Source organism: Mobula birostris, chromosome X (genome assembly GCF_030028105.1).
Source record: "Mobula birostris isolate sMobBir1 chromosome X, sMobBir1.hap1, whole genome shotgun sequence".
NCBI lineage: Eukaryota > Metazoa > Chordata > Chondrichthyes > Myliobatiformes > Myliobatidae > Mobula > Mobula birostris.
This window is the reverse complement of record NC_092402.1, coordinates 60,082,344-60,108,029: the sequence shown is the minus strand read 5'-3', so window position 1 is coordinate 60,108,029 and position 25,686 is coordinate 60,082,344. Positions and strand designations below refer to the sequence as shown.

Sequence of the window (25,686 nt, the reverse complement as noted above, 5' to 3'; positions counted from 1 at the left end):
CACTTCAATGTCCTTCTATATCAACTCTCCTAATATCCCTGCCATTTACTGTGAATATCCTGTTGGTACTTGATGTCTGAAAATGCATTACCTCATGCTTGTCTAGATTAAATTCCATCTGCCACTGCACTGCTCAACTTTGTAACTGATCTTATGTCCTCCGTCACAATCTTTTTCACTATCCATTATTCGACCAACTTTTGTGTTGTCACCAAACTTTCTAATCAGTCTACCTACATTCCCATCAGCCATTTATACATGCGACAAACATCAGTGGTCCCAGCACTGATCCTTGTGGTACACCACTGTTTAAGAAACATTCAATCAGAAAAAATCTTCAATCACTACCCCCTGGCTGCCCTGTCTTCTTCAGTTTTTGTAGTTACCTCATGATTTTTTTCAAGTTGTTTTCAAGTTGGCTGAGTAGTCAGTCTTACTGAGTGATCTTCAATTAAGCTGAACTTTTAAGTGACACTTTAATATATTACGGAGTAGACACAAGATAACGAGGTTACTTTTTAAGCAGTTAAGTTTTTCTTCTATTATGCACAGCATGAGAGAAGTTGTTAATTAATAATTATGGCATCCGTTAGTCTTGTGAGACCCTGGATTTGCACCTTGGAAGGTTTCCAGGGCACAGGCCTGGGCAAGGTTGTATGGAAGACCGGCAGTTGCCCATGCTACAAGTCTCCCCTCTCCACACCACTGATGTTATCCAAGGGAAGCGCACTAGGGCAAATACAGCTTGGCACCAGTGTCGTCGCAGAGCAATGTGTGGTTAAGTGCCTTGCTCAAGGACACAACTCGCTGCCTCAGCTGAGGCTCGAACTAGTGACCTTCAGGTCACTAGACCGACGCCTTAACCCCTTGGCCAAGTGCCAACACTTTTACAATAACAATATCTGAAATATCAATTGGCTGATTTTAATGGAGAAGGCAGTGAAACAGTGCACCCTGTGGATTTCCAGGAAATTACTGACAGGAACTTCTGTACTTACACATTGTGCTACAGAAGTTGCTGTCAGATTTCTTCCATTATAATTATATGTATAAATAATCTTTGTTTTCTTTCTCTCTCACCACAAATCTCAAGTTATTGTATTTGAAATGTTTCATAGAAATATAGAAAATAGGTGCAGGAGTAGGCCATTCGGCCCTTCGAGCCTGCAACGCCATTTATTATGATCATGGCTGATCATCCAACTCAGAACCCCGCCCCAGCCTTCCCTCCATACCCCCTGACCCCCGTAGCCACAAGGGCCATATCTAACTCCCTCTTAAATATAGCCAATGAACTAGCCTCAACTGTTTCCTGTGGCAGAGAATTCCACAGATTCACCACTCTCTGTGTGAAGAAGTTTTTCCTAATCTCGGTCCTAAAAGGCTTCCCCTCTATCCTCAAACTGTGGCCCCTCGTTCTGGACTTCCCCAACATCGGGAACAATCTTCCTGCATCTAGCCTGTCCAATCCCTTTAGGATCTTATACGTTTCAATCAGATCCCCCCTCAATCTTCTAAATTCCAACGAGTACAAGCCCAGTTCATCCAGTCTTTCTTCATATGAAAGCCCTGCCATTCCAGGAATCAATCTGGTGAACCTTCTTTGTACTCCCTCTATGGCAAGGATGTCTTTCCTCAGATTAGGGGACCAAAACTGCACACAATACTCCAGGTGTGGTCTCACCAAGGCCTTGTACAACTGCAGTAGTACCTCCCTGCTCCTGTACTCAAATCCTCTCGCTATAAATGCCAGCATACCATTTGCCTTTTTCACCGCCTGCTGTACCTGCATGCCCACTTTCAATGACTGGTGTATAATGACACCCAGGTCTCGTTGCACCTCCCCTTTTCCTAATTGGCCACCATTCAGATAATAATCTGTTTTCCTATTTTTGCCACCAAAGTGGATAACTTCACATTTATCCACATTAAATTGCATCTGCCATGAATTTGCCCACTCACCCAGCCTATCCAAGTCACCCTGCATCCTCTTAGCATCCTCCTCACAGCTAACACTGCCACCCAGCTTCGTGTCATCCGCAAACTTGGAGATGCTGCATTTAATTCCCTCATCCAAGTCATTAATATATATTGTAAACAACTGGGGTCCCAGCACTGAGCCTTGCGGTACCCCACTAGTCACCGCCTGCCATTCTGAAAAGGTCCCGTTTATTCCCACTCTTTGCTTCCTGTCTGCTAACCAACTCTCCACCCTCACCAATACTTTACCCCCAATACCGTGTGCTTTAAGTTAGCACACTAATCTCCTGTGTGGGACCTTGTCAAAAGCCTTCTGAAAATCCAAATATACCACATCCACTGGTTCTCCCCTATCCACTCTACTAGTTACATCCTCAAAAAATTCTATGAGATTCGTCAGACATGATTTTCCTTTCACAAATCCATGCTGACTTTGTCCGATCATTTCACCGCTTTCCAAATGTGCTGTTATCACATCCTTGATAACTGACTCCAGCAGTTTCCCCACCACCGACGTTAGGCTAACCGGTCTATAATTCCCCAGTTTCTCTCTCCCTCCTTTTTTAAAAAGTGGAGTTACATTAGCCACCCTCCAATCCTCAGGAACTAGTCCAGAATCTAACGAGTTTTGAAAAATTATCACTAATGCATCCACTATTTCTTGGGCTACTTCCTTAAGCACTCTGGGATGCAGACCATCTGGCCCTGGGGATTTATCTGCCTTCAATCCCTTCAATTTACCTAACACCACTTCCCTCCTAACATGTATTTCGCTCAGTTCCTCCATCTCACTGGACCCTCTGTCCCCTACTATTTCTGGAAGATTATTTATGTCCTCCTTAGTGAAGACAGAACCAAAGTAATTATTCAATTGGTCTGCCATGTCCTTGCTCCCCATAATCAATTCACCTGTTACTGTCTGCAGGGGACCTACATTTGTCTTTACCAGTCTTTTCCTTTTTACATATCTATAAAAGCTTTTACAGTCCGTTCTTATGTTCCCTGCCAGTTTTCTCTCATAATCTTTTTTCCCCTTCCTAATTAAGCCCTTTGTCCTCCTCTGCTGAACTCTGAATTTCTCCCAGTCCTCAGGTGAGCCACTTTCTCTGGCTAATTTGTATGCTTCTTCTTTGGAATTGATACTATCCCTAATTTCTCTTGTCAGCCACGGGTGCACTACCTTCCTTGATTTATTCTTTTGCCAAACTGGGATGAGCAATTGTTGTAGTTCATCCATGCAACCTTTAAATGCTTGCCATTGCATATCCACCGTCAATCCTTTAATATCAAATGAATCATTGAACATTTGTACTGTAAAAATAATCCAAATTGACTTAATCTTTGAAATACTTTACTGAAATTCATTTTTAGAACACATTTAAAATTGCAACAAGTAAAATATGTAAATACAGTTTTCTGATTAACACATACAAAATGCTGGATGAACTCAGCAGGCCAGGCAGCCTCTATGGAAAAGAGTACAGTCAACGTTTCAGGCCGAGACCCTTCAGCAGGACAATTTTCCGACAATTGTTTATTTATCAGAGTGATCAAAAAGTATTATGAAAAGCAAAATGGAAGATGGAACTGAAATATTTTAATGCCTTAATAAAGTTTGTTAACGAGTGATTGTGAAGAAATGGCTTATGGTACTAATATGACGTATTAAGTGAAAATATAAGGGCTTCTATGATATTGAGGTTATTTCTTCATTGTGTCCCTCCAGTTACGATACATGGATTCCAGCCAGTGAAATTGAGGCAGCAGTTGAGGACCCCCCACCAACTGAACGACCCCGGAAGGTTTGCAGATCTATAATTTCTGATATGTCAAAATATATATATATATATTTGTGTTATTTTATCAGGGAAAATTCCAAAGATTTATCATGGTTTTTGGCCACAGCCCTGGTGCCATAATCAGTGTGTGATCAGTGGCTGATCAAATTCACCTGGGTTGTGCACTCAGATCAGGAAAAGACAGTGATGTTTTGTTCTGTTTGCTGTGGTATTGCAGCTAGGTAGTTAACAGCATTTGACACTTAACCATTTAGTCTCTAGAGTAATAAAATTGATTCATGAAGAATACACTCTGGCCAGTTTATTAGTTACCTCGTAGACCTAATAAAGTGGCCACTGAGTGTATGGTCATGGTCGTTGTCTTCTGCTGTAGCCCATCTACTTCAAGGTTCAACATGTGTGTTCAGAGATGCTCTTCTGCGCACCACTGTTGTAACGTGTGGTCATTTAAGTTACTGTTGCCTTCCTGTTAGGTTAAAACAGTATGGCCATTCTCTGACCTCTCTCATTAATAAGGCATTTTCACCCACAGAACTACTGCTCACTGGATGTTTTTCACATCATTCCCTGTAAACTCTAGAGGCTGTTGTGTGTGAAAATCCCAAGAAATCAGCAGTTTCTGAGATACTCAAGCCACCCCATCTGGCACCAACAATCATTCCATGGTCAAAGTTATTTTGATCACATTTCTTCCTCATTCTGATGTTTCGTCTGAACAACAACTGAATTTCTCAACCATGTCTGCATGCCTTTATGCATTGAGTAACTGCCATATGATTGACTGATGAGATATTTACTTTAATGAGTAAGTTTACTGGTGTACCTAATAAAGTGGCCACTGAGTGTACAGATATATTCTGAAAAATTACACTTTAACATGTCCATATTTTCATGCATTTATTCCATTCATTAGGATTGTAACATTAGTCAGTTTATTAATCATTCATGTTCTGTATAGAGCCAAAGTTAGCATTGAGAAGTGCTCTGAAATTTCTCATTTCAGTTGCAAGTTTTTCATTGTTCGGCGTAATTAATGCATGAAATGCTTACTCCCTTTCGGAAAGGAAGGCTTTCTGCCCGTCTTAATTCCAGCATCCTGAAAAACTATCCCCAAGTTGAATGGCTGTAAAATTGTTCATAAATTATTTCAAGTTCTTCTGCCTCTTCCCCAGGAGATTACTTGCTGGAGGATCTTAATATCTGTCCTTAATTGTGGTAGTCTGACCCTGTGAACCCTTGCACTGCTCTCTCAATTTAGTTTGGAGTAAGATTCAAACTTATCTTTACAATTCCTTCAAGAATTTTGCATCCCTTTATAAAGTCATCTCAGAGATGTTTCCTTTCTCTGCAAAACAGCTAAAATCTCTGGTGTTTTATCCCAATAACTCACACCCTTCATATTTGGGACTACCATTTACCTCCCCTCATTGTTGTGTACAGTTTCTGAATATATCCCATGTGTCTCCCTGACCGCAGCTAGGGCCAGTGCTCCACATGGATATGACCAGAGCTAGAGCCAGTGCTCAATATGAGAGAGAACTGAACTGGATCCACTGCTCATGGTTGAAGAGATCAGAAAACTTCACCATGGCAGGTATAGAGAAATGAAAATGAGAGAGGCCCTCCATATGGGATACTTAATAAAGTAATTAGAAAGGTGAAGAGGGGCTCTCCCCCTCCTGCTGCTACTTGTGTTGATGTTTGCATCAATAGTGCCATGTTATTGACATAGAAGGGCTTTCAGGATTTGGTGCAGGGCTTATGACTTTTAAAAATGTTAGAAAATGCTGATGTGAGCACTGGTTCACGTGGCAAATATGCTATTGAGTGTTCTCATTCAGCTCACCATTGCCAAAATAGATGCACAGCCTGTGATTGCTCATTAGGCTATTGATAAATCAGGTGCAGTGTTTGAATAATTGTTAAACTGTTTCAGTCACACCAAAAAAATGTCATACACTCAGTGGCCGCTTTATTAGGTACCTAATAAAATAGCCACTGAATGTATGTTCGTGGTCTTCTGCTGCTGTAGCTCATCCACTTCAAGGTTCGACGTGTCGTGCATTCAGAGATGCTGTTCTGCACACCACTGTTGTAACAGATGGTTATTTGAGTCACTGTCACCTTCCTATCCATGTGAACCTGTCTGGCCATTCTCCTCTGACCTCTCTCATTAAAGGCTCTTTGCCCACAGAACTGCTGCTTTCTGAATGTTCTTTGTTTATCGCATCATTCTGTATAAACTCTAGAGCAGGGGTTCCCAACCTTTTTTATGCCATGGACATTTACCATTAACCAAGGGGTCCATGGAAGCCCCCTCTTCTAGAGACTGTTGGGTATGAAAATCCCAGGAGATCAGCATTTTCTGAGATACTCAAACCACCCCCTCTGGCACCAACTATCATTCCATAGTCAGAGTCACTTAGATCACATTTCTTCCTCATTGTGATTTAGCAATGTTCCTCCAGAATGATATCACAGAAACATAAGACAAACCAAGACCAAAAAAAACTGACAAAAACCACATAATTATAACATAGTTACAACAGTGCAAAGCAATACCGTAATTTGATAAAGAACAGACCATGGGCATGATTTTTAAAAAGTCTCAAAGTCTCTTGAAAGTCCCATCGTCTCACGTAGATGGTTGAAGGGAGAAACTCTCCCTGACATGAACCTCCAGCGCCGCAAACTTACCAATGCAGCATCCTGGAAGCAGCCGACTCTTGAGTCCGTCCAAAAACTTCGAGCCTCCGACCAGCCCTCCGACACCAAGCACCATCTCTGCTGAGCGCTTCGACCCCGGCCCCGGCAATAGGCAAAGCCTAGGATTTGGGGCCTTCCCCTCCGGAGATTCTCGATCGCACATTAGCAGCAGCAGTGAAGCAGGCATTTCAGAAGTTTCTCCAGATGTTCCTCCGTGTTTCTCACGTCTGTTTCCATCAAATCAGGATTGTGCACGGCCCCTATTTAACAAATACGATATCAATTTGGAGCGGCTGCACGCACTGCGTTGCGCCGCCATCTTCTCCTCCCCTCCGGATACCTGAATGCCTGATATTTGCACTTAACGTGCAGATGCACCCAATAAAGTGGACGTTGAGTGTATAGTGATGAGTCTATAAAGCCAACTCTCGTCTTCAGCTGTTCTGGAATACTGCCTCAGTACTAGTAGTGAATGCAAAGACCTGATCAGAGCAACTTCTTTCTGAAGATCACACATTTGAAGCGGCAGCTACTAAATCTATTATTGCTTGTTTTTGAATTGCCTGTTGATCATAGATGACTGATGGGACAAACCCTTTCAGAATACTTTGCTGTTTTTCCTGATCTTGGGATGGCAAATTCTTTGATGTCTAAGATTATCCTGTTATGTAGGATGCTGGATGCAAATAAAGAAGATGCAGCTTGGAGTCCTGGTTCTTGAGGAATTCTGCATAGATGTCATTAATTCCACTAGCTTTCCCTGACTTGCTGACGGTCAGGATTGTACCCACCTCTTCATTATGTTGCCTTTGCTCTTGATGCAAGTTGTTGCCTTTGAGTTGGCTAGCTTAAATGGCATCTGCAGCTGAGCTTTGGCACATGAGAAGGCAGTAAGTCTATGGAGCAAATTTTAGGCTTTTCATATTTTCAGCAGTTTCATTCCTCTGCAATGACATGCCTTCAAGGAAGTTCATTAGTATCATTGCTGCATTTGCATGGTGGATGATCTAAAACTTGGTTGGCAACCATGGTACAGGTTGTTTCCTTGGGCTGGTGAACAATGAAGAAGATTCCTAGCTTTTAAAATCATAAACATGTTGGATATTGGATGCCCATTCTCGCTACATTGTTGTTAGTGCAACACTTCACAACACCCGTGTTGGGGATTCAATTCCACCGCTGTCTGTAAGAAGTTTGTACATTCTCCCCATGACGCGTGGGTTTCCTTTGGGGTGCTCTGGTTTCCTTCCATATTTCAAAGACGTGTGGGTTAAGCTGAGTAAGTTGTGGGCATGCCATAATGGTGCTAGAGGCATGTTGACACTTGCAAGCTGCCTCCAGCACATCTGTGGACTTTGTTGGGCGTGGATACAAATGACATATTTCACTGTATGTTTTGATGTTTCAGTGTTTAATCTTTAAATTATTTGTCTGTATGATGTGGTAGCAGGTGGCTCTACATCTATGGGCAGTAACTGAAATGATGTAGGTGACTGGCTGGTGGATGGAGCAGGGTAGTGGTTAGCCATATCTTAGTCTGTAACTTATGAGCATTCAAGATGGTCAGCTTACCCATTCTTGTTCCAATGGAAAGGCGGCAAGTTGGATGGAGGTAGCCAAACTATTTTACATCGTCGTAGTCCACTATCTTGTGTTTTTTTATTAATTTACAACCAGAATGGGTTACATTTAGGCTGATGGGTTTCTTAGGGAGCAGTAACATTTGAAGCAATTAACTTTGGTTAATTGGTCCTGAAAGGGACCTTTGGTTGTCTGATTCAGTGCTGTAATGCTCTTCAGGCTAAGGTGTTTGGCCTCTTCTTAATGACATAAGCTGGCAAATTCTTCATGACCTAGTACATGTAATGAGATCACATGTAAGTTATCCTCACAGACTGGAATGGAAAAAAAAACAAGGGATGGTGACTGATTATTTTTGATGTCTTCTGTGAAGTGGCTTGGGATGTTTTATTGAATTAAAAATGCTGTTTAAATACATGTTGTTCTTGTTGATTACATTAATAGGAGCACACTACCTTTTACCCAACATTAGAAGGACATAGGGAAAGAAATGTGTCAACAAACATTTGAAGTAACTAAAAGGCTTTTCTGATGATGAAAATGCAGGCAGAAAAAAATAAATTTGTCAGCAGAGAAACAGAAAAGCAGTGAGAAATGTTAAACGCAATGGTGAATGGAATTGAAAAGGAATGTATCCCACTAAAAAACAAATGGAAATTAGCCAGTAATCTCAAACCACAGATGAATAAAGAAATAAAGGCAAAGCTGAAACGGAACAAAAGGATATCGACTGCATGGACAATAGGGATAAGAACGACAAATGCGATCTAATAGAGTGCGGAAAGAAGCCGCAAAAGCTATTAATGGGCAAAGAGAGTTATAAGATAAAGGATCATAGAGAGAAATAGTAGTTTAAAGACATAAAAAGAAAAGTAATAATAGCGCTATTAACGGATACAAATATCATTGGTGGTGAAAAATAGTTTTAAATAACAATGGGGGAGGTAATTGATAAAGTAATAAAACTTGGGGAGGATAGTAGGGAAACTAATAATGGCACAAAAATTAATTGGCAAATATAATAGTTCCAAATGGCTATTGGAAAGCTACTGAGATTCAGAAGAAGGAGCCAGCAAATTTTCTGATTGGGAAGATGTAATAAGTACAATCCAAGAGTCATACAACACAGAAACAGGCCCTTCAACCTAACATGTCCATGCCAGTTATCAAGTATCTGTCTATACTTATCCCATTTACCAGCATTTGGTCTTCAGCCTAGCAATGCCATAACATGCAGGAGCAGAATTAGGCCATTTGGCCCAATGAGTCAACTGCAACATTCAATCCTGGCTGATTTTATTCCTCCCTCACCTCCCCTCCCCCACTGCCTTCTGCCTATATATAACCTTTAATCCCTTTATCATTCAAGAGCCTATCAATCTCTGTTTTAAATGCATCCAATGACTTGGCCTACCATGCCCCTTTATGGTCATGAATTCTGCAGATTCACCACTTTCTGGCTGAAAAGATTAAAGGACGTCCCTTTATTCTGAGCCTGTAGCCTCGGATCCTAGACTGTCCTACCAATGGAAACATCCTCTCTACATTCACTCTATCCAGGCTTTTCAGTATTCAGTAGGGTTCATTGAGATCCTCCCCCCCCCCCCACCCCTTTCATCCTTTCAGCTCCATTGAGTACAGTCCCAGAGCTGTACATCATACATTAAGCCTTTCATTCCTGGGATCTTGTAAATCTTATCTGGTCCTTCCCCTTAGATACAGGGCCCAAAATTGCTCACAGTGTTCCAAATGCAGTCTGTAGCTTTTTAAATGTTTTCTACATCAGCTTCTCAGGTTATTTCTTCCAGCTAGCAATCATTCTCTGGGTGGGGAAAAAAAATGTCCCTCAGATCCCCGCACACTACCAGTGACTTGCCTTAAATCTCTGCCCTCTAGTCTAATGCACTTCTGCCATGTTTTTGAGGTCTTATTTTGAAAAGATTTATTGGAGTAGATGCAGAGCATATTTTCGCACGTGGAAGACGAAAATGTTGAATGAACACTAATACGTTCAATAGGAATTTCGGCGAAAGATCTACATACTGAAAATGGTTAAATTGTAGAATCTATTACCACAAAAAATGGTGGTTATGAATAGGATACTTGTGTGAAAGGCAAATAAACATGAGGGAGAAAGGTAATAAAAGATGTGTTCAAGAAGAACAGAAGGAGCTTCTTTTGAAGTATTAAGACCATTGAAGATCTGTTACATCAGAATCAGGTTTAACGTCACCGGCATATGTCGTGAAATTTATTGTCTTTGCCTCAGCACTACAATGCAGTACATAATAGGGGAAAAAAAAAGTGAATTGCAGTATATAAATATGTATAAATAAAATAGTTAAATAAGTATTGCAAAAATGGAAACAAAGTAGTGTGGTACTGTTCAGCAGTTCATTATCTGTTTAGAAATCGGATGGCCAAGGGGAAGAAGCTGTTCCTGAATCGTTGAGTGTGTGGCTTCAGGCTTCTTTACCTCCTTCCAGATGGTAGCAGTGAGAACAAAGCATAACCTGGGTGATAGGGGTCCTTAATGACGGGTGCCGACTTTTTGAGTCGTCGCTCCTTAAAGATGTCCTGGATAGTATGGAGGCCAGTGCCAATGATGGATCTGACTAAATTTGCAATTCTGCAGCTTAGTTTGATCCTGTTCAGTAAATCCCCCATACCAGACAGTGATGCAACCAGTTAGAGTACTCTCCACAGGACATCTGCAGAAATTTGCGAGTGTCTTTGATGACTGAAATATAGCCGCTGTTGTGCCTTATTTGTAGCTGCATCAATATGTTGGATCCAGGTTAGACCCTCAGAGGTATTGACACCCAGGAACTTGAAATTGCTTACTCTTTCCACTTCTGATCTCTTTATGAGGATTGGTGTGTGTTCCCTCGTCTTACCCTTCCTGAAGCCCCATAATCAATTCTTTGGTTTTACTGACATTGAGGGCAAGATTACTGCGGCGACACTACTCAACTAGCTGATATATCTAACTCCTGTACATTCTGTCGTCACCCGTCTGAAATTCTGCCAACAATGGTTGTATCATCAGCAAATTTATAGATGGAATTTGAGCTGTGCCTAGCCACACAGTCATGGGTGTAGAGAGAGTAGAGCAGTGGGATAAGCACACACCCCTTAGGTGCGCTAGTGTTGATTGTCAACAAGGTGGAGATGTTATTTCCAATCTGCACAGATATTGTAGTAATCTGGTGAGGAAGTTGAGAATTCAGTTGCAGTGAGAGGTACAGAGGCCTAGGATCTGGAGCTTTTCGATCAGAACTGTAGGAATGATTGTGTTAAACGCTGAGCTGTAGTCAATAAACTGCATCCTGACATGGGTATTTCTATTGTCCAGGGGATCCAAGGCCACGTGAAGACCCAATGAAATTGCATGTTCCGTAGATCTATTGTGGTGATAGACAAATTGCAGTGGGTCCAGGTCCTTGCTGAGACCTTTGCAAATAGTTCATCCTTTTTTGTGACTACTTTGCATTTATATTGCAGCACACTCCCTTCATAGTGGTGAAAACCCTTCTTCCTTGACTGCTCTCTTTCTCCCGATGGGTGGAAGAAGTAAGGCAATGCAGTAATAAATTCCTCACATCTTATTAAACAAAGAAAATCTGGTTTCTTATCAGTTCTCACATTTGTATCTGGAGTTTTCAGGAAAGAATTCTTGTGTTCACTTGCTGTTGCTTTCTGTACAGTTTTATGAATTGATATTCAAAACTAATTGTACTTCCTCTTTGTTGACAGGTCCATGCTAAGTGGATAATGGATACTGATACCTTTAATGAATGGATGAATGAGGAAGATTATGAGGTAAATGATGATCGAGCACCTGTTGTTCGAAGGAAAAGAATTTCTGCCAAAACGTTAACAGAAGAGGTAATTGCATGGTTTTCCATTTTAGTTTTTACTTGATTTAAGACAGGTTTCAGTCATTTGAGTGATTGGTTATATGTAAATATTTTTTAAAGTTTATTCCTTTTGGTTTTGTGTAAATGTGAGCTTGTATTTTTGCAAAAGTATGCAATATTCAGAACAGGCATTTGGTGTTTTAATTTGAAAATACTGAGGAAGTAAAATCATTTGAATTCAGGTAAATATGTACTTGTTTCAAAGTTTTAAGATCAGGAAAAATATCCCGTTCTGCTTATTTTCCTAGTAGAATTCTGAAGCTTAATTTCTCTTCATTGATTTCCTTTTTCCATACCCAGAGTTTAGCATCCCAAATAAGTTTAATTTAGTAACTGTTGCTGGATTTTGTTGCCCTTATTCCTTAGTTAATAGGACATGAAATGTTCTCTTGGATGGTCATGAGTTTTCGGAACCCTCTTCCTCAAAAGGCAGTAGAAGCAAAGTCTTTGAATATGCTAAGGCAGAAATAGATAGGTTCTTGGTAAGCAAAGGGGTGAAAGTTACAGCAGGTTGGTGTGAGTGTAAAATTGAGGTTACAGTCAAATTAGCTATGGTAATGCAGGCTTGAGGAGCTGAGTAGTCATTCCTCTACCAAACTTTTTTTCATATGTTCCCTGGCTGACAAAGCTTGGTCTGTTATTTAGAGACAATCCTTGTCTGAAAATATGTAAAATTTGGTGCTTTTATGAAAATGAGGTTTCATGGACTGTATAGAAAATGAATAATTCTTTAAATATTTATTCAAAGGTGCACAGCCCTGATTCAGATAGAAGAGATAAAAAAGGAAGCAGTCACAAAAAGAGGAAACGTTCTCCTTCTCCTTCTCCTACACCTGACTCCAAGAAAAAGAATACCAAGAAAGGGTGAGGCACTTCCCTTGTCTCTCAAAATTATTTCTTTAAAATTGGAAATGTTAAACTTTGTTTCCTTCCTGTATGAAATTAGTAGACAAAACTCCTGTCAACATTCCTGTCTACCAAGCTCCTGGAAGAAAATGATGTTTTTCCTTAAAACAAATTAGGCACATTATAGTCCTCTACTACTCAAAAGCATGTTAAAATATAAATTACTTTTAATAATGCCATAATGACAACTACACAAATCTAGAGGACAGTGGCCAAAAAAAGTGGTATTGTGCTGAAAAATTATAAGAAACATCAACAATTATTAAAGCCCACCTAGAGTGATCCTGGTCCAAGTATTATTTCTTCAAAGCAAAAACTGAAACAAGAAAAAGTCACATGCATCCTACATATTTCTAAGAACTCTTTATGCAAGTTGTCCATCCGTTTCTCCTATCACAGATCCTTAATTAAACTGTATGTCCAAAGCAATGGATGATGAGAAATTGAATGATATTGGTTGTCTTAAATATTTAGGAGACAGTAAAAATAACATTTGAGCATTGTAAGTAGTTAGCCATAAGCATCCATCAAGAAGAAGGGGGATTAATTAAAATTCTCAAAATACTTCTGCAGGGGAAACACATCCTTTTGGCCACCATTTTGTTTTGCCAGTAACTAGAGGTCATTTTAAAAAAAGGTTTCTATTACAGCAAACACACCAAAACTTAAATTCCCAAGAAAAAACTAACCTTGCTCAGTTCTCTTGGAAATTTGACCAATGGTTATTTTTGGAGGCGTGCTACTTCTGAAGGGCCTGTGGCTTAGTTTTCCAGTTTGCTTGGTAGAAGATTGTTTTTATTTTGTGGGGGGGTGGGGTGTCTTTGAATGTATACCCTCTGCCCAGTAATGAAGAGGGATGGTCTCAACCATTTTTTTAATTGCAGTTACTGGATCAGTACAAACTTCAAAATGAACACTTGACATTTGTGATCTATCTGCCAATAGATGCCCTTGCAGTGTTATGGTGCTTCAGTGGGTATCCTATTTGATAATAGGAATGGAATGCAGATTAAAATATCAGGCCAAATTATTTACTGCCACTAAGTCAGATTCTGTTCCTGTTTGTTGTTTTTATTGGTTTTCTGTAAGGTTGAATTTTGCAATTCTGTAAATTTTTCCTTAAACTCAAACTTATTTGCCTTGATCTTTCTTTACTTCATTCACATCATTAATGATAGAAGAGGGGCACTTTCTCATTCTCCAGCTTTTTCCTCTTTATATACCAGGCATATTCATGCCAGCTCATTCTATCTTTTACTGTATCTTATCTAGTACTACTACATCTGTTTATCTATTCCCCTTTTAGATTTACTATGCTTGAGTACTGCTTTCTATTCTCTCAACACCTTTCTATGCACTGCTATCTCTCTTTCTTATTCTACCACTCTGTGCCTGTGTGCCTCTTTCTGCCCCTTCCCTCTGCCTAACCCACCCCCTCCCCCCACCTCCCAGTTCGGTCTCATAGTATAAGCTTTTGAAAGGGGCTATGGCCTTTTTAGAAAGTACTCAAACAATGAAAACTGAAGCATACAATTTTTTCATGTGAGTTTTGTTCAAGACTTTAAAAATTTCCATCTCTGTTTGTAAAATGGCAATCAAAAGACCTTAGAATTTTAATCACACATACAGTATATGGCCTTCCCTTTCGAGAGTTTAATCTGAAATTTGAAATTTCAAAAACCTGAAATTTTGGCTCAGTCTGGATATCTGGCATTTACAGTTGATGCTACATCATGGAAGTTGAAGTTTTCGCCATCTTTTATGGAGCACCTACCCAGATCAATTCGAGCTAGTAAATATTAATTATGTAGCAGGAAACGTATATAGGTGAATAGTAGTGATTTTGTGAAGGAAGCGAAAGCCGATTCATTTAGTAAAGTATTGTAAAAGTTAACAGTATTTAGACACAGTTGGAAGTCTTAACTTTTAGGAGGATTAGAGTGTATAATATTTTGACCTCAAGGTACATTAGTCCAGTAAATTTGTTGTATTACAGAAATAGGTGACCTGCTGTGTTGTTTAAGCAACAGCAGAGCTGTGTTAAATATTTGAAACAGTACTTCAGTTGGATTTTCAATCTTTTAGAAGAGCTGCTGGGGTATTCATTACCTCTTTTGTTTCTTTCTATGTTATAAAGTGGATGTCTTTTGGTAGATGGAGGCAGGTGGTAAAAGAACATTCTAATAATGGGTTAGTAGGGCCTTAGTGCAAAGAAAATGGCATGCTGTCATCACCACCTAATAACTTCCAAATCCCAGGCTATTAAAACTGAGGGAAAAATGCATTAGGAAAAAGTTTAGTGAGCATGTTAATGCCTTTGCTTTATAATGCATCCTTCACATTCCGCAGGAGTAAACTGACTTGGTTGTTGCTTAGCACCTGCATAAAATGGCTGAGATTGGTGATCACCTGGGTTCTGAGTGCAGCATTCATAAAGTCACTGGGACAGCTGGCTTTTTTCCCCAGCTTTTACAACTATTAAGCAGAACAAAATTTCAGTCAACTTGCAGAAGTAGGTGCAGGGCTGAGTAGCTCATCTGTTAATCCTGCAGCCTTACACCACCGTACTTTGATTCTGATCTCCATTGCTATCCATATGGGGTTTGCTTGTCCTCCAGTTTCTTGCCACATCCCAAAGACAAGCTGGTTGTTAGTTTAATTGGATAGTACAAGTTATCCCTAGTCTAGGCAGGTGGCAAATTAGTTGTTTACTGTACATTTCCTCTAATGTAAATGAGTGGTAAGAGAGTTGGGTGTGGGGAGTTGTGGTCGTTGATGTGTAGGTGAGAGAGAATAGGTTACAGGGAAATAAGTGGAGGAATGCGACTGATGGGAATGCTCTGAAAACTAGCATTGACCCAGTGGAATGACTGATCCCATGTCATACGAAAATACAATATTAGTTTAATTTTCTGAAATTACATGTTTAATTCTATTTCCAACGTGGCCGGTCCAAGTTTTTTTTTCTTTTTCAGGTTCAACCCAAGAATTAGATTATCAGCAATGGCCAGGGAACCTTTATAGCAAGTATCATCTGCCCATATTGAGGCCTCTTTATTAATTAATTACATCGATGTTGCTCATCTGTTTGCAGGATATGCTCTCTGGGGCACTGTTTCCAGGTAGTATGGCAGCAAGCATCAACCATTCACTTGCACTTCTAACGCTCATAGGATAATCATACAGGAAAAAAAACAAACAAGGTGACTGAGGAATTCAGTTAGAATTTTTAACACCCATTGAAAATCACATTTTGCACTCCTGAGCTGTTGCTCAGTACAACCAGTGATGCAAACCAATAAAATGCCTTCATAATTGAGATGGGAGATCAGCATCAATGATGCCAAAGCCTTGGAATACCTTGAAAATTGCAGTCATTTATTTAATGTCTTGTGATCTAAACTGATGTGCGCAAAGTAGACTGATATGAGTGTACTTGTGGACCAATTACGGCCAGTCGCTAAAGTATCAGTTTTGAAGTTGTACACCAAAGCAGGCCGCCACGCTGCAGCAGCAAACAGCAGTTAAAGTCTTGGACTCGGGCGCAATGATCTTTCAGTTTCTTGTTTAATGGAATGGGTGGCTTCATTTCAGGGGCTTTTACGTGAGATTGCACATATAATCCAACAAGAATATTTGCAGGGTTGTCTTTGTAGTGTTTCTTCCAAGTTAGAAAGGTTGCTTAGAAACTCTTCCACCCCAAGGAGGAAACAAAAGTTATCAACTCGAATATTATGCAGTTTCAAAAATGAACTCTGACATGTGCCCACAATATTGTTATTAACATTGAAAGCATTTCCATTCACATTCTAAACCTGAGCAATTTAACAGAATGTTTGCTTCCTCTGGTGTGTGCACTCCCTCTCTTAAACTGTTCCCAGACGCATAGTATCCTCCTTTCGTGTTTGTTCTCCCTCATCTTTGTTTTGCTTTCTCCCTCCCATCCAATTTTTCTTCTGCTCTGACTTTTTCTCTCTTTAAAACAATCATTTTATTCATCCATATAGAAAATTTCTTCATGGTGACATCAGACCAATGCAGATTATAGATAGATTTTCATGAATCCCAAAGTCTCAAATAATATATAATCTAAAGAAAGCTCTCCATACCTATAATATCAAGTGGACATATTCTTTAATATGGGTCACCATAATGAAGGTAAAGGAATATCATATTTGAAGTGATTTAGATTTTCTTTTCTGTCTATTATTCATATTTGAAACAAAATGTTGTCAAAGAGAACATTTTGCTATATGGCTTTACCCTTGCTGCAAGCCCAAATAAGAACGCAGGTCTTGGTACATACATGTTAATGCTATTCAATTATTTATTTTAGGTGCGCATAAATTGAAAGAATTACTCTTGTATCTGCTTGTACTTTTTCTGATGCATTGCAAAATATCTAAATAGTAAGCAATGGGAGTGTACCTTGCTGTAAAACTTAAATATCATTTGGAAGGGATAGCAAGCTGAGCAAAACAAGGCAAATGGCAGGAAAAGTCCAAAACTTAAGCCTCAGGCTCTTGAAAGGGGGTAGGTCTGTAAATGCAAGACTTAATTGAACAAATTTCCAGGAGGACAGGGGCAACTTTTTGGGTAAGTTTAAAGATTTTTAAAAATCATATTTTTATATGTTTGTAATACTTCAGATCTTTGGGTTACCAAAAAACAAGATGGTGACCAAACATAATTTTAAATATGCCAAGTCTGTTTGAACTGGTGTTGCTAGTTACATTTTTTAAGAGTAGATTTTCATACATTGTTTGTATATCTGCTTACTATTTTCTCTTCAGTAGGTTTTGTGTGCAAATGTATTACTATTTACTCTTTTTTATGAATGAATAATATTAAAATTAGTTAGGTGCTCATTTGACATGTATGTTTGCATGATGCTTTCAATTTGTATAGATGCACTCCAGAGGCAACATCCTGAATTATGCAGCTAGGTTCTTAGGGCTACATAAGAATGAATATCCAGAGGATGACTAATACTCCTACTGACTTGTTTTTAATCAAAGATTCATTCACCATGGAAGAATGAGGATATATTAGAAATGGATAGGGTGGTAATAAACGAAGGCAAAGCATCTACCAAAGTGGACTATGTGCAAGGGAATCCATAGAAATGATTGAGTATTCATTGGAATCAACATTAGTATCTAAGCCTTGTAGAAAATACTTGTAACAGTAACCAGGAAACCACACGACCATACACTTGATATCTAGTATTTTTTAAAATGCAGAGCATCCTGAAGGATGAAACAGTGAAATAAGAAGTCTGCAAGACTTAAGAACAGTAAATCCTAATATTATGAAATCTAATTAATTAAATTTGTAATAACATGAAATCTAATGAATTTAATCACAATCAGATTAATTATTACCAGCAAGTGAAATCTGTTCTATTGCAGGAGCAGTACAGTGCAAAGACATAAAAATCTATGAATTACAAAAATAAATAGTGCAAAAAAAAAAGGAATCACAAAGAAGTGTTCATAGACCATTCATAAATCTGATAGCAAGGGGAAGATACTGTTCCTGAATTGGGTCTTCAGGCTCCTGTATCACCACCTTGACAGTGGTAACAAGAATAGGGCATGTCACAGATGGTGAGGGTCCTCAATGATGGATGCCACCTTCTTAAGTCATATGAACATGAATGGAGGGATATGGTCATGTGTAGACAGATAAGCTTAGTTTTGTTTGGTAGAAACATCATGGGCCTAAGGGCCTGTTCTTGTGCTGTACTGTTCTGTTCTATGCTCTAAAGCACCCCTTCTGCATTATTACTTCAGTACTCTAAACATCTGCTCCTTTAATGTCACTTAACATCAATCCTCTAATATTAACATATTCTAAAAGAGAAGTGCTTACTTTTTTCTGGCTAGATTATGCTTCATTTACCTTCTAATTGAGAAAATTCCATTTCAATATTTATCATTCCCCCTCCCCAGTAAATTTTAAACAATCCTACTACTGTACAGGAGGTGCTATGCCAATTGAAACTTCAAATTAATTGCAATGGGTATATTACCCTTATTTACTGTGCTAGTTAACCATTCGGGGTACTGCATTAGCTTTTTGTTAAGCACTGCACACCTATATTTTCCCACTGTCCAAACAACATACAAGTTGTTTTTGCTGGAACTAATGTAAAAATTATTTTACGAGTACTATAATTACAAGAGCAGAATGATGCAGCAGGTGTCTGGCATAGTTTATTTTGTTTACCTCATCAGGTTCTAAACAAAACAATAGAATCTTTTATTTTCAGTTGGCTTCAGATTACTTGAGCTGCCTAATAAATAAAAGGATGTTTTACGAGGAAATAAACTGCAATTTTAAATACAAGAAATAACTATTCTGCTGTGAAACAGGATCTTTGAAAGATAGTATTTTCCAACATGTTGAAACCCATTTTGATTGTGTGAGAACCTTTGTTACTGATTCACTATTTAAGAAGATATAATTGTGAACTGTCATTTGGCAGATTTAGTTTGCCTTTGACATCATACTTGCTAGTCTTCCCATTCTCAAGTGGGTAGTCTGAGACACACATAGTTGTCCAGTAGTTTTTAATATGGAAAACATTTCAAGTAAATAAGTTTTTGATGGAATTAAATTGGTATATAATTTTTAAAGATTAATATACCACTTTGCCCCTTACTCTATATATAAATATATCATTCAAGAGAGAATTTTCTTTCTAATCTATCTCTACATTTAGTTTCCTAGTTAATACATGAAGATTCTTAAACTCCACCACCAGCATGTTGTTAATTTTATAACAAGCTGAAAATGCTGGACTTAGCCAGCCAGGACATTGGAACAGTTGTGATGAAAGGTCATTGATTGACCTGAAATGTTGGTCTTTCTCACTCCATAGGTGCTGCCTGGCCTGCTAAGTATTTTCAGTTTTTATTTTAGCTTTTCTGCATCTGCAATTTTGTATTTTATGCTTGTTGCTATTGTACTTGACTTTGACAGTAATAAATTTACCAAAATACTGTTACAGATTCCCTGATGCTTATCAGCATCAAGTTACTAACCAGCTTAGAAAGATTACAGAATATCAAACATAACTCTGTTTTTGGTTCAGTCATTAGCCTCATTAGTGGTCCATTTTGATTGACTCCGTGAATTTGTTTGTAACCTCAGCCCTTCCTGAAGAGTTTCCCTGATTTATCCATTCAACTAATGGATATTGGAATAACCTTTAAATGGCATGTTACATTGTTCTACTATTTACTTCAAGCTGCTCTTTATGAATAATCTTTTTCACATTCTTTAGTTCTGTAGCATGTACCAATAATAATTATCTACCACATCTATTTTTAATTTTGTCCATACTTCCAAAGTAATTCCCATCTGTATTCTGTAATTGCAATATCATTCCTTAATCCTTCTGATCTTTGTGATTATAGTATAATCTCTTCCATTGGTTTCCCTCTCCTTTGTACTTATTTATCAGAAACTCCCCAAACCTCATCTGTAGAAGTAGCCTTATTGATGCATTTTATATCCCTTCGATTCCATCTCTTGAGCCTATAGCCATGTTTCTTAGTTACCTGTAATATCAGTAGGACTAGTATGTAGGAAACCTCTGACTGTACAGCTTCACTTCTTTAAACCTGACATTCAGAGGAATTATGGAGACAGATGCTTTAATTAGGAACAAAAAACATACTGCTAGAGAAGCTAAGCAGTCTGTGGAAGCAGAGAGATGGTTAATGTTTTAGGTTGAGACCCTGCTTCAGGACTTAAATATATTTATGATTTTCCAAATACATTATGCTTTTCTTGCTTTATCTGCTGTTTCCTTCTAATTTTACATTCCCTTCAGTCTCCTTATTGCTGCCCCTTGTTATTTGATCCAATTTTCCTACATTAACCTATTTACTCTCTCTTCCAATACATGGGTACCTAGCCAAATTAATGAGTAACATTTCACTTGTCCAAAAATCATCTCATTGACTAGAATATAAAACCCTTCCTTCTACAGAAATGCATTCAAGAGCAGGAAATATGAGGTTACTACACTTGTGAAAATGGCCCATTAACCCAACTCCTCAAAGCTGACTGAAAAACTGTCAGTTTGTTGACTGTTCTCAAGATGTTTTTCCACCAATACCTTTTTATATCTTTACAGTACCACTTTGGAGGTAGTACATTCTGCAGACAACTTTGTTACAGTTGTCTTGCAGTTGTGGTTGGCTGAACTTTAATTATGGAATGCCTCACCACATAAATAAAAGATGTCCCCTTGTCTATAGATAACTTTTTGCTTCATAGCACTACAGAGTTGATGTAGGTTTCCCACTATTTCCTTGCCTTTATCATAGGTTTCAAATTAAGGTCCAGGCCCACAATGCTTTCTTGTACCTCTTTCTGGTCTCTCTGCAGATGGTCACACTTAGGGTCTAACTCATTATCAGTTTTATTTTGTCCAAGACCAAAACTTGAGCTCATCATATATACTCATAGAGCTTTTGCAGATTTGCTTCACTCAGTGGTTCCTACATCACTAAACTTTAACCCCTATCTACTTCTCAATGTACTCTCAGACTCTGTTACAGTCATACAGTCTGTAGAGGATAGTGAATGGAGGGAAAAGTCTTTTTATAGGTGCTTCCTTATTCTTTGAGTAAGCTGTGCCTTCCATGTACCACCCAACAGTCATTCAGGGATATAATTTTTTGGGTTGAAACATAAAGCATAGAAAACCTACAGCACAATACAGGCCCTTCGGCCCACAAAGTTGTGGCGAACATGTCCCTACCTTAGAAATTACTAGGCTTACCTGCAGCCCTCTATTTTTCTAAGCTCCATGTACCTTGAGTTTTAACTGTTTCTGTTTAACTTGGATAAAAGAAAACACAATGGAACAAGACTCTGGAGCTTTATACCAAGTTATTGCAGTAAACCAAATGAAGTACACCCCAACATTTGATCTACACAGGTAGCATAACTTCTATAGTTCCAACTAAGTTAACTTTAACGGTAATCTACAAAATATATCATTTGAATTTTGTGTGTGAGGGGCTGGTTGCTTCAACATACTAAAAAATTGAATATATGGCTGAAGCACACTTGTGGTCTTTGAACTTCAAGTCTTTACAATTACAATATTTCTGTCCATGACAAGACTAGAGTTCTATATTGGTATATAGTCACCTTTTTAAATTATCCAAGATTCTGTGGCACTGAGAGGTATGCAGGATCCATTGGTGGGATTGGTCATTGAGCTGCTTTTGTTCTATCTGATTTTTTTTGTTCCTGCAACCTATATTAAACCAAGATGGTGTAGCTTTACACTGCACACCTATATCCAAATGACCTCTCAGCAAAGTGATAGAAATTTTTAAAGTTTGCAGATCTGTAGTTAGATTTGTTTAAGTTGATGTTGGACGATGGTAAAAATTGAAAAGCTAGCTTGCTTGTTTCCAGCATTTCCTGTTTTGACTGGGGCCTTCTGGTAACAGCCATCCTCACCTGCATCATTATTGCATATAAATTGACTGAATATAAAATGCACTCAAACTTTGTCAAAGAGACAGTATTGGTATCTGGAGCATTTTCCATATGATTTTCCACATTGGATAAATGTAGCTGCTCAGTGATAGTGATAGAATGTGACTACATAAAGAAAGAGTTAGAATGTTGTACTCTTGAGCGGATGACCGCATTGCACCTTGTTTTAAGACGCAGTCCTGCCACACCATATGCCAAGTCAAAGCGTGGACATCGAGAGGAGGACCAAGAGGATCTGACCAAGGACATGGATGAGCCTTCTCCTGTCCCCAACGTAGAAGAGGTCACACTACCGAAAAGTGGTAATAAGTTTTTCTCGTTTAATGTTTTTAATCACTGAATTTGTATTGATCGCTTGATTTTTCATGGATCTGTATTCAATTGGCAGTAAATTTAGAACTGCGCAATGTTTATTTTAGTTGCATTGTCCTAAAGGTGAGCCACTTCCTCTGAAATTCAAGTTGGATTTAGTTCCAGATACCAAAGCTGAAAGCCTAACATTCAGATTGAATGTACTGCCCAAAAACCACTCAAAATTACTTCAAGTTGTATTTCTGCTCCACTATACTACAGATACAGAGTGAAGGATCAGAATTACCTATTTTTAAATGTGCTTTGTAAATATGAACAACCCAGCACTGTTTTCTCTCTTGTTTCTGTTGATTATGCAGTGTGTTTTGGTGTAGCTTTCAGATTCTTTATAGATGTATCACATGAAGCCTCAAACTGTGCTGAGTTTGGAAGATATTTCTGATTTTCTAAGCTGCAATACCTTGGGAATTGATTTTGCCATTTTCAAAATCTTATAACCAGTAACTATGTTTTACTGATATTTGGCAGAAATATATGCATGGAGAAGTAAATTGGATTAAGATCAAAATTTTTTTTTAAATCCAGTGAATCTTATTTGGTGCAGTAGTTAGGACAGTCAGAAACTGTGCAAAACTGATAGCCCACAAGACAATCCCAATATGACTGAGTGGAACAGCTAAAACATTAGGCTAAGCAATTAACATCACTAATTTTCTGTTGTCCCAAACTCCTTTCTTCAGTTTTAATAAAATATAAACATTCATCCAAACCATAACCTTGTAAATTATAATTGAAACTGCTACATGGCAACTGAAATTACTGCTTTTAGTAAATCATAACCAGGAGCTTTCCTGTAATAATGAATCCGCCCTCAAAGCTATTATTGCAGTTTAGGCTTTTCCTTCACAGTGTCTCAGCTGCAGGTTTAGTACAACCATGCACAAAGAGCAGTTATTACCTTTCAACCATCAAGCTCCTGAACTTGCATGGATAACTTCATTCATTACTACTCTGATTCTACAACCTACAGACTCATTTTCGAGGACTCTTTACATCTCATAGAACCATAGAACACTACAGCACAGAAAACAGGCCATTCGGCCCTTCTAGTCTGTGCCGAAGCATTATTCCGCGAGTCCCATTGACTTGCATCCAGTCCATAACCCTCCAGACCTCTCCCATCCATGTACCTATCCAATTTATTCTTAAAACTTAAGAGTGAGCCCACATTTACCACGTCAGATGGCAGCTCGTTCCACACTCCCATCACTCTCTGAGTGAAGAAGTTCCCCCTGAACCTTTCCTTTTTCACCCTAAAGCCATGTCCTCTCGTATTTATCTCTCCTAATCTAAGTGGAAAGAGCCTATTCACATTTACTCTGTCTATACCCCTCATAATTTTGTAAACCTCTATCAAATCTCCCCTCATTCTTCTATGCTCCAAGGAATAAAGTCCTAACCTGTTCAATCTTTCCCTGTAATTCAACTCCTGAAGACTCGGCAACATCCTAGTAAATCTTCTCTGCACTCTTTCAATCTTACTGATATCCTTCCTATAGTTAGGTGACCAGAACTGTACACAATACTCCAAATTTGGCCTCACCAATGTCTTACACAACCTCCCTATAACATCCCAACTCCTATACTCAGTACTTTGATTTATGAATGCCAGGATGCCAAAAGTCTTCTTTACAACCCTGTCTACCTGTGACACCACTTTCAGGGAATTATGTATCTGAACTCCCAGATCTCTTTGTTCCTCTGCACTCCTCAGTGCCCTACCATTTACTGTGTATGTCCTACCTTGATTTGTCCTTCCAAAATGCAACACCTCACACTTGTCTGCATTAAATTCCATCTGCCATTTTCTGGCCCATTTTTCCAGTTGGTCCAGATCCCTCTGCAAGCTTTGAAAGCCTTCCCCGCTACCCACAACGCCTCCAATCTTAGTGTCATCAGCAAACTTGCTGATCCAATTTACCACATTATTATCTAGATCATTGATATAGACAACAAACAACGATGGTCCCAGCACAGATCCTTGAGGCACACCACTAGTCACAGGCCTCTAGTCTGATAAGCAATTATCCACTACCACTCTCTGTCTTCTCCCACACAGCCAATTTCGAATCCAGTTTACAACCTCTCCATGGATACCTCGTGTCTGAACCTTCTGAATTAACCTCCCATGTGGGACCTTGTCAAAGGCCTTACTAAAGTCCACGTCGACAACATCCACAGCCTTTCCTTCGTCTACTTTCTTGGTAACTACCTCGAAAAACTCTACAAGATTCGTTAAACATGACCTACCACGCACAAAGCCATGCTGACTATCCTTAATCAGCCCTTGGCTGTCCAAATATTTGTATGTCCAATCCCTCAGAACACCTTCCAATAATTTACCTACTACTGATGTCAGGCTCACCGGCCTGTAATTACCTGCTTAACTTTTGGAGCCTTTTTTAAACAACAGAACAACATGAGCTACCCTCCAATCCTCCGGCACCATACCCGTGACTAAGGACATTTTAAATATTTCTGCCAGGGCCCCTGCAATTTCTACACTCGTCTCTTTCAAGGTCCGAGGAAATATCATGTCAGATCCAGGGGATTTATCTACCATTATTCGCTGTAAAATTCTCAGTATTATTTATTATTTATACACTATTTGCACTGTTTGTCTTGGTTGCACATTGGTTATTTATCACTCTTTGCTTAAGTATAGTTTATTGTCATTTTTTCCTATAAATGTCTGCAAGAAATGAATCTCAAGGTAGCATATGGCAATATTTGTGCCCTTTGATAATAAACGTACTCTGAACTTTGAATTTCATTTACAAAATTCCCTGTGGAGCTTCAGTTCACTTCAGGATTTTGCATCTTTATGTCTGATTAGATTATGACAGTGTCAGAACACCTTTGCACAGCTTATATCTGTCCAGTATTGAGCG

At 38.9% G+C, this 25,686-nt stretch overlaps 1 protein-coding gene across 4 annotated transcripts in view; it reads left to right on the top strand.

Moving 5' to 3' along the window:
* Positions 1-25,686, top strand: part of LOC140191770 (SWI/SNF complex subunit SMARCC2-like) — a 127,065-nt gene that overhangs the window by 44,534 nt on the left and 56,845 nt on the right. For 3 of the 4 annotated variants that reach the window (XM_072249493.1, XM_072249494.1, XM_072249492.1), the window contains exons 8-11: positions 3,707-3,782; positions 11,823-11,954; positions 12,735-12,850; positions 22,595-22,725. In XM_072249493.1, coding sequence (XP_072105594.1) covers positions 3,707-3,782; positions 11,823-11,954; positions 12,735-12,850; positions 22,595-22,725 — 455 coding nt within the window. The remainder of the gene's footprint in view (positions 1-3,706; positions 3,783-11,822; positions 11,955-12,734; positions 12,851-22,594; positions 22,726-25,686) is intronic. The other variant, XM_072249495.1, reaches the window with a different exon arrangement.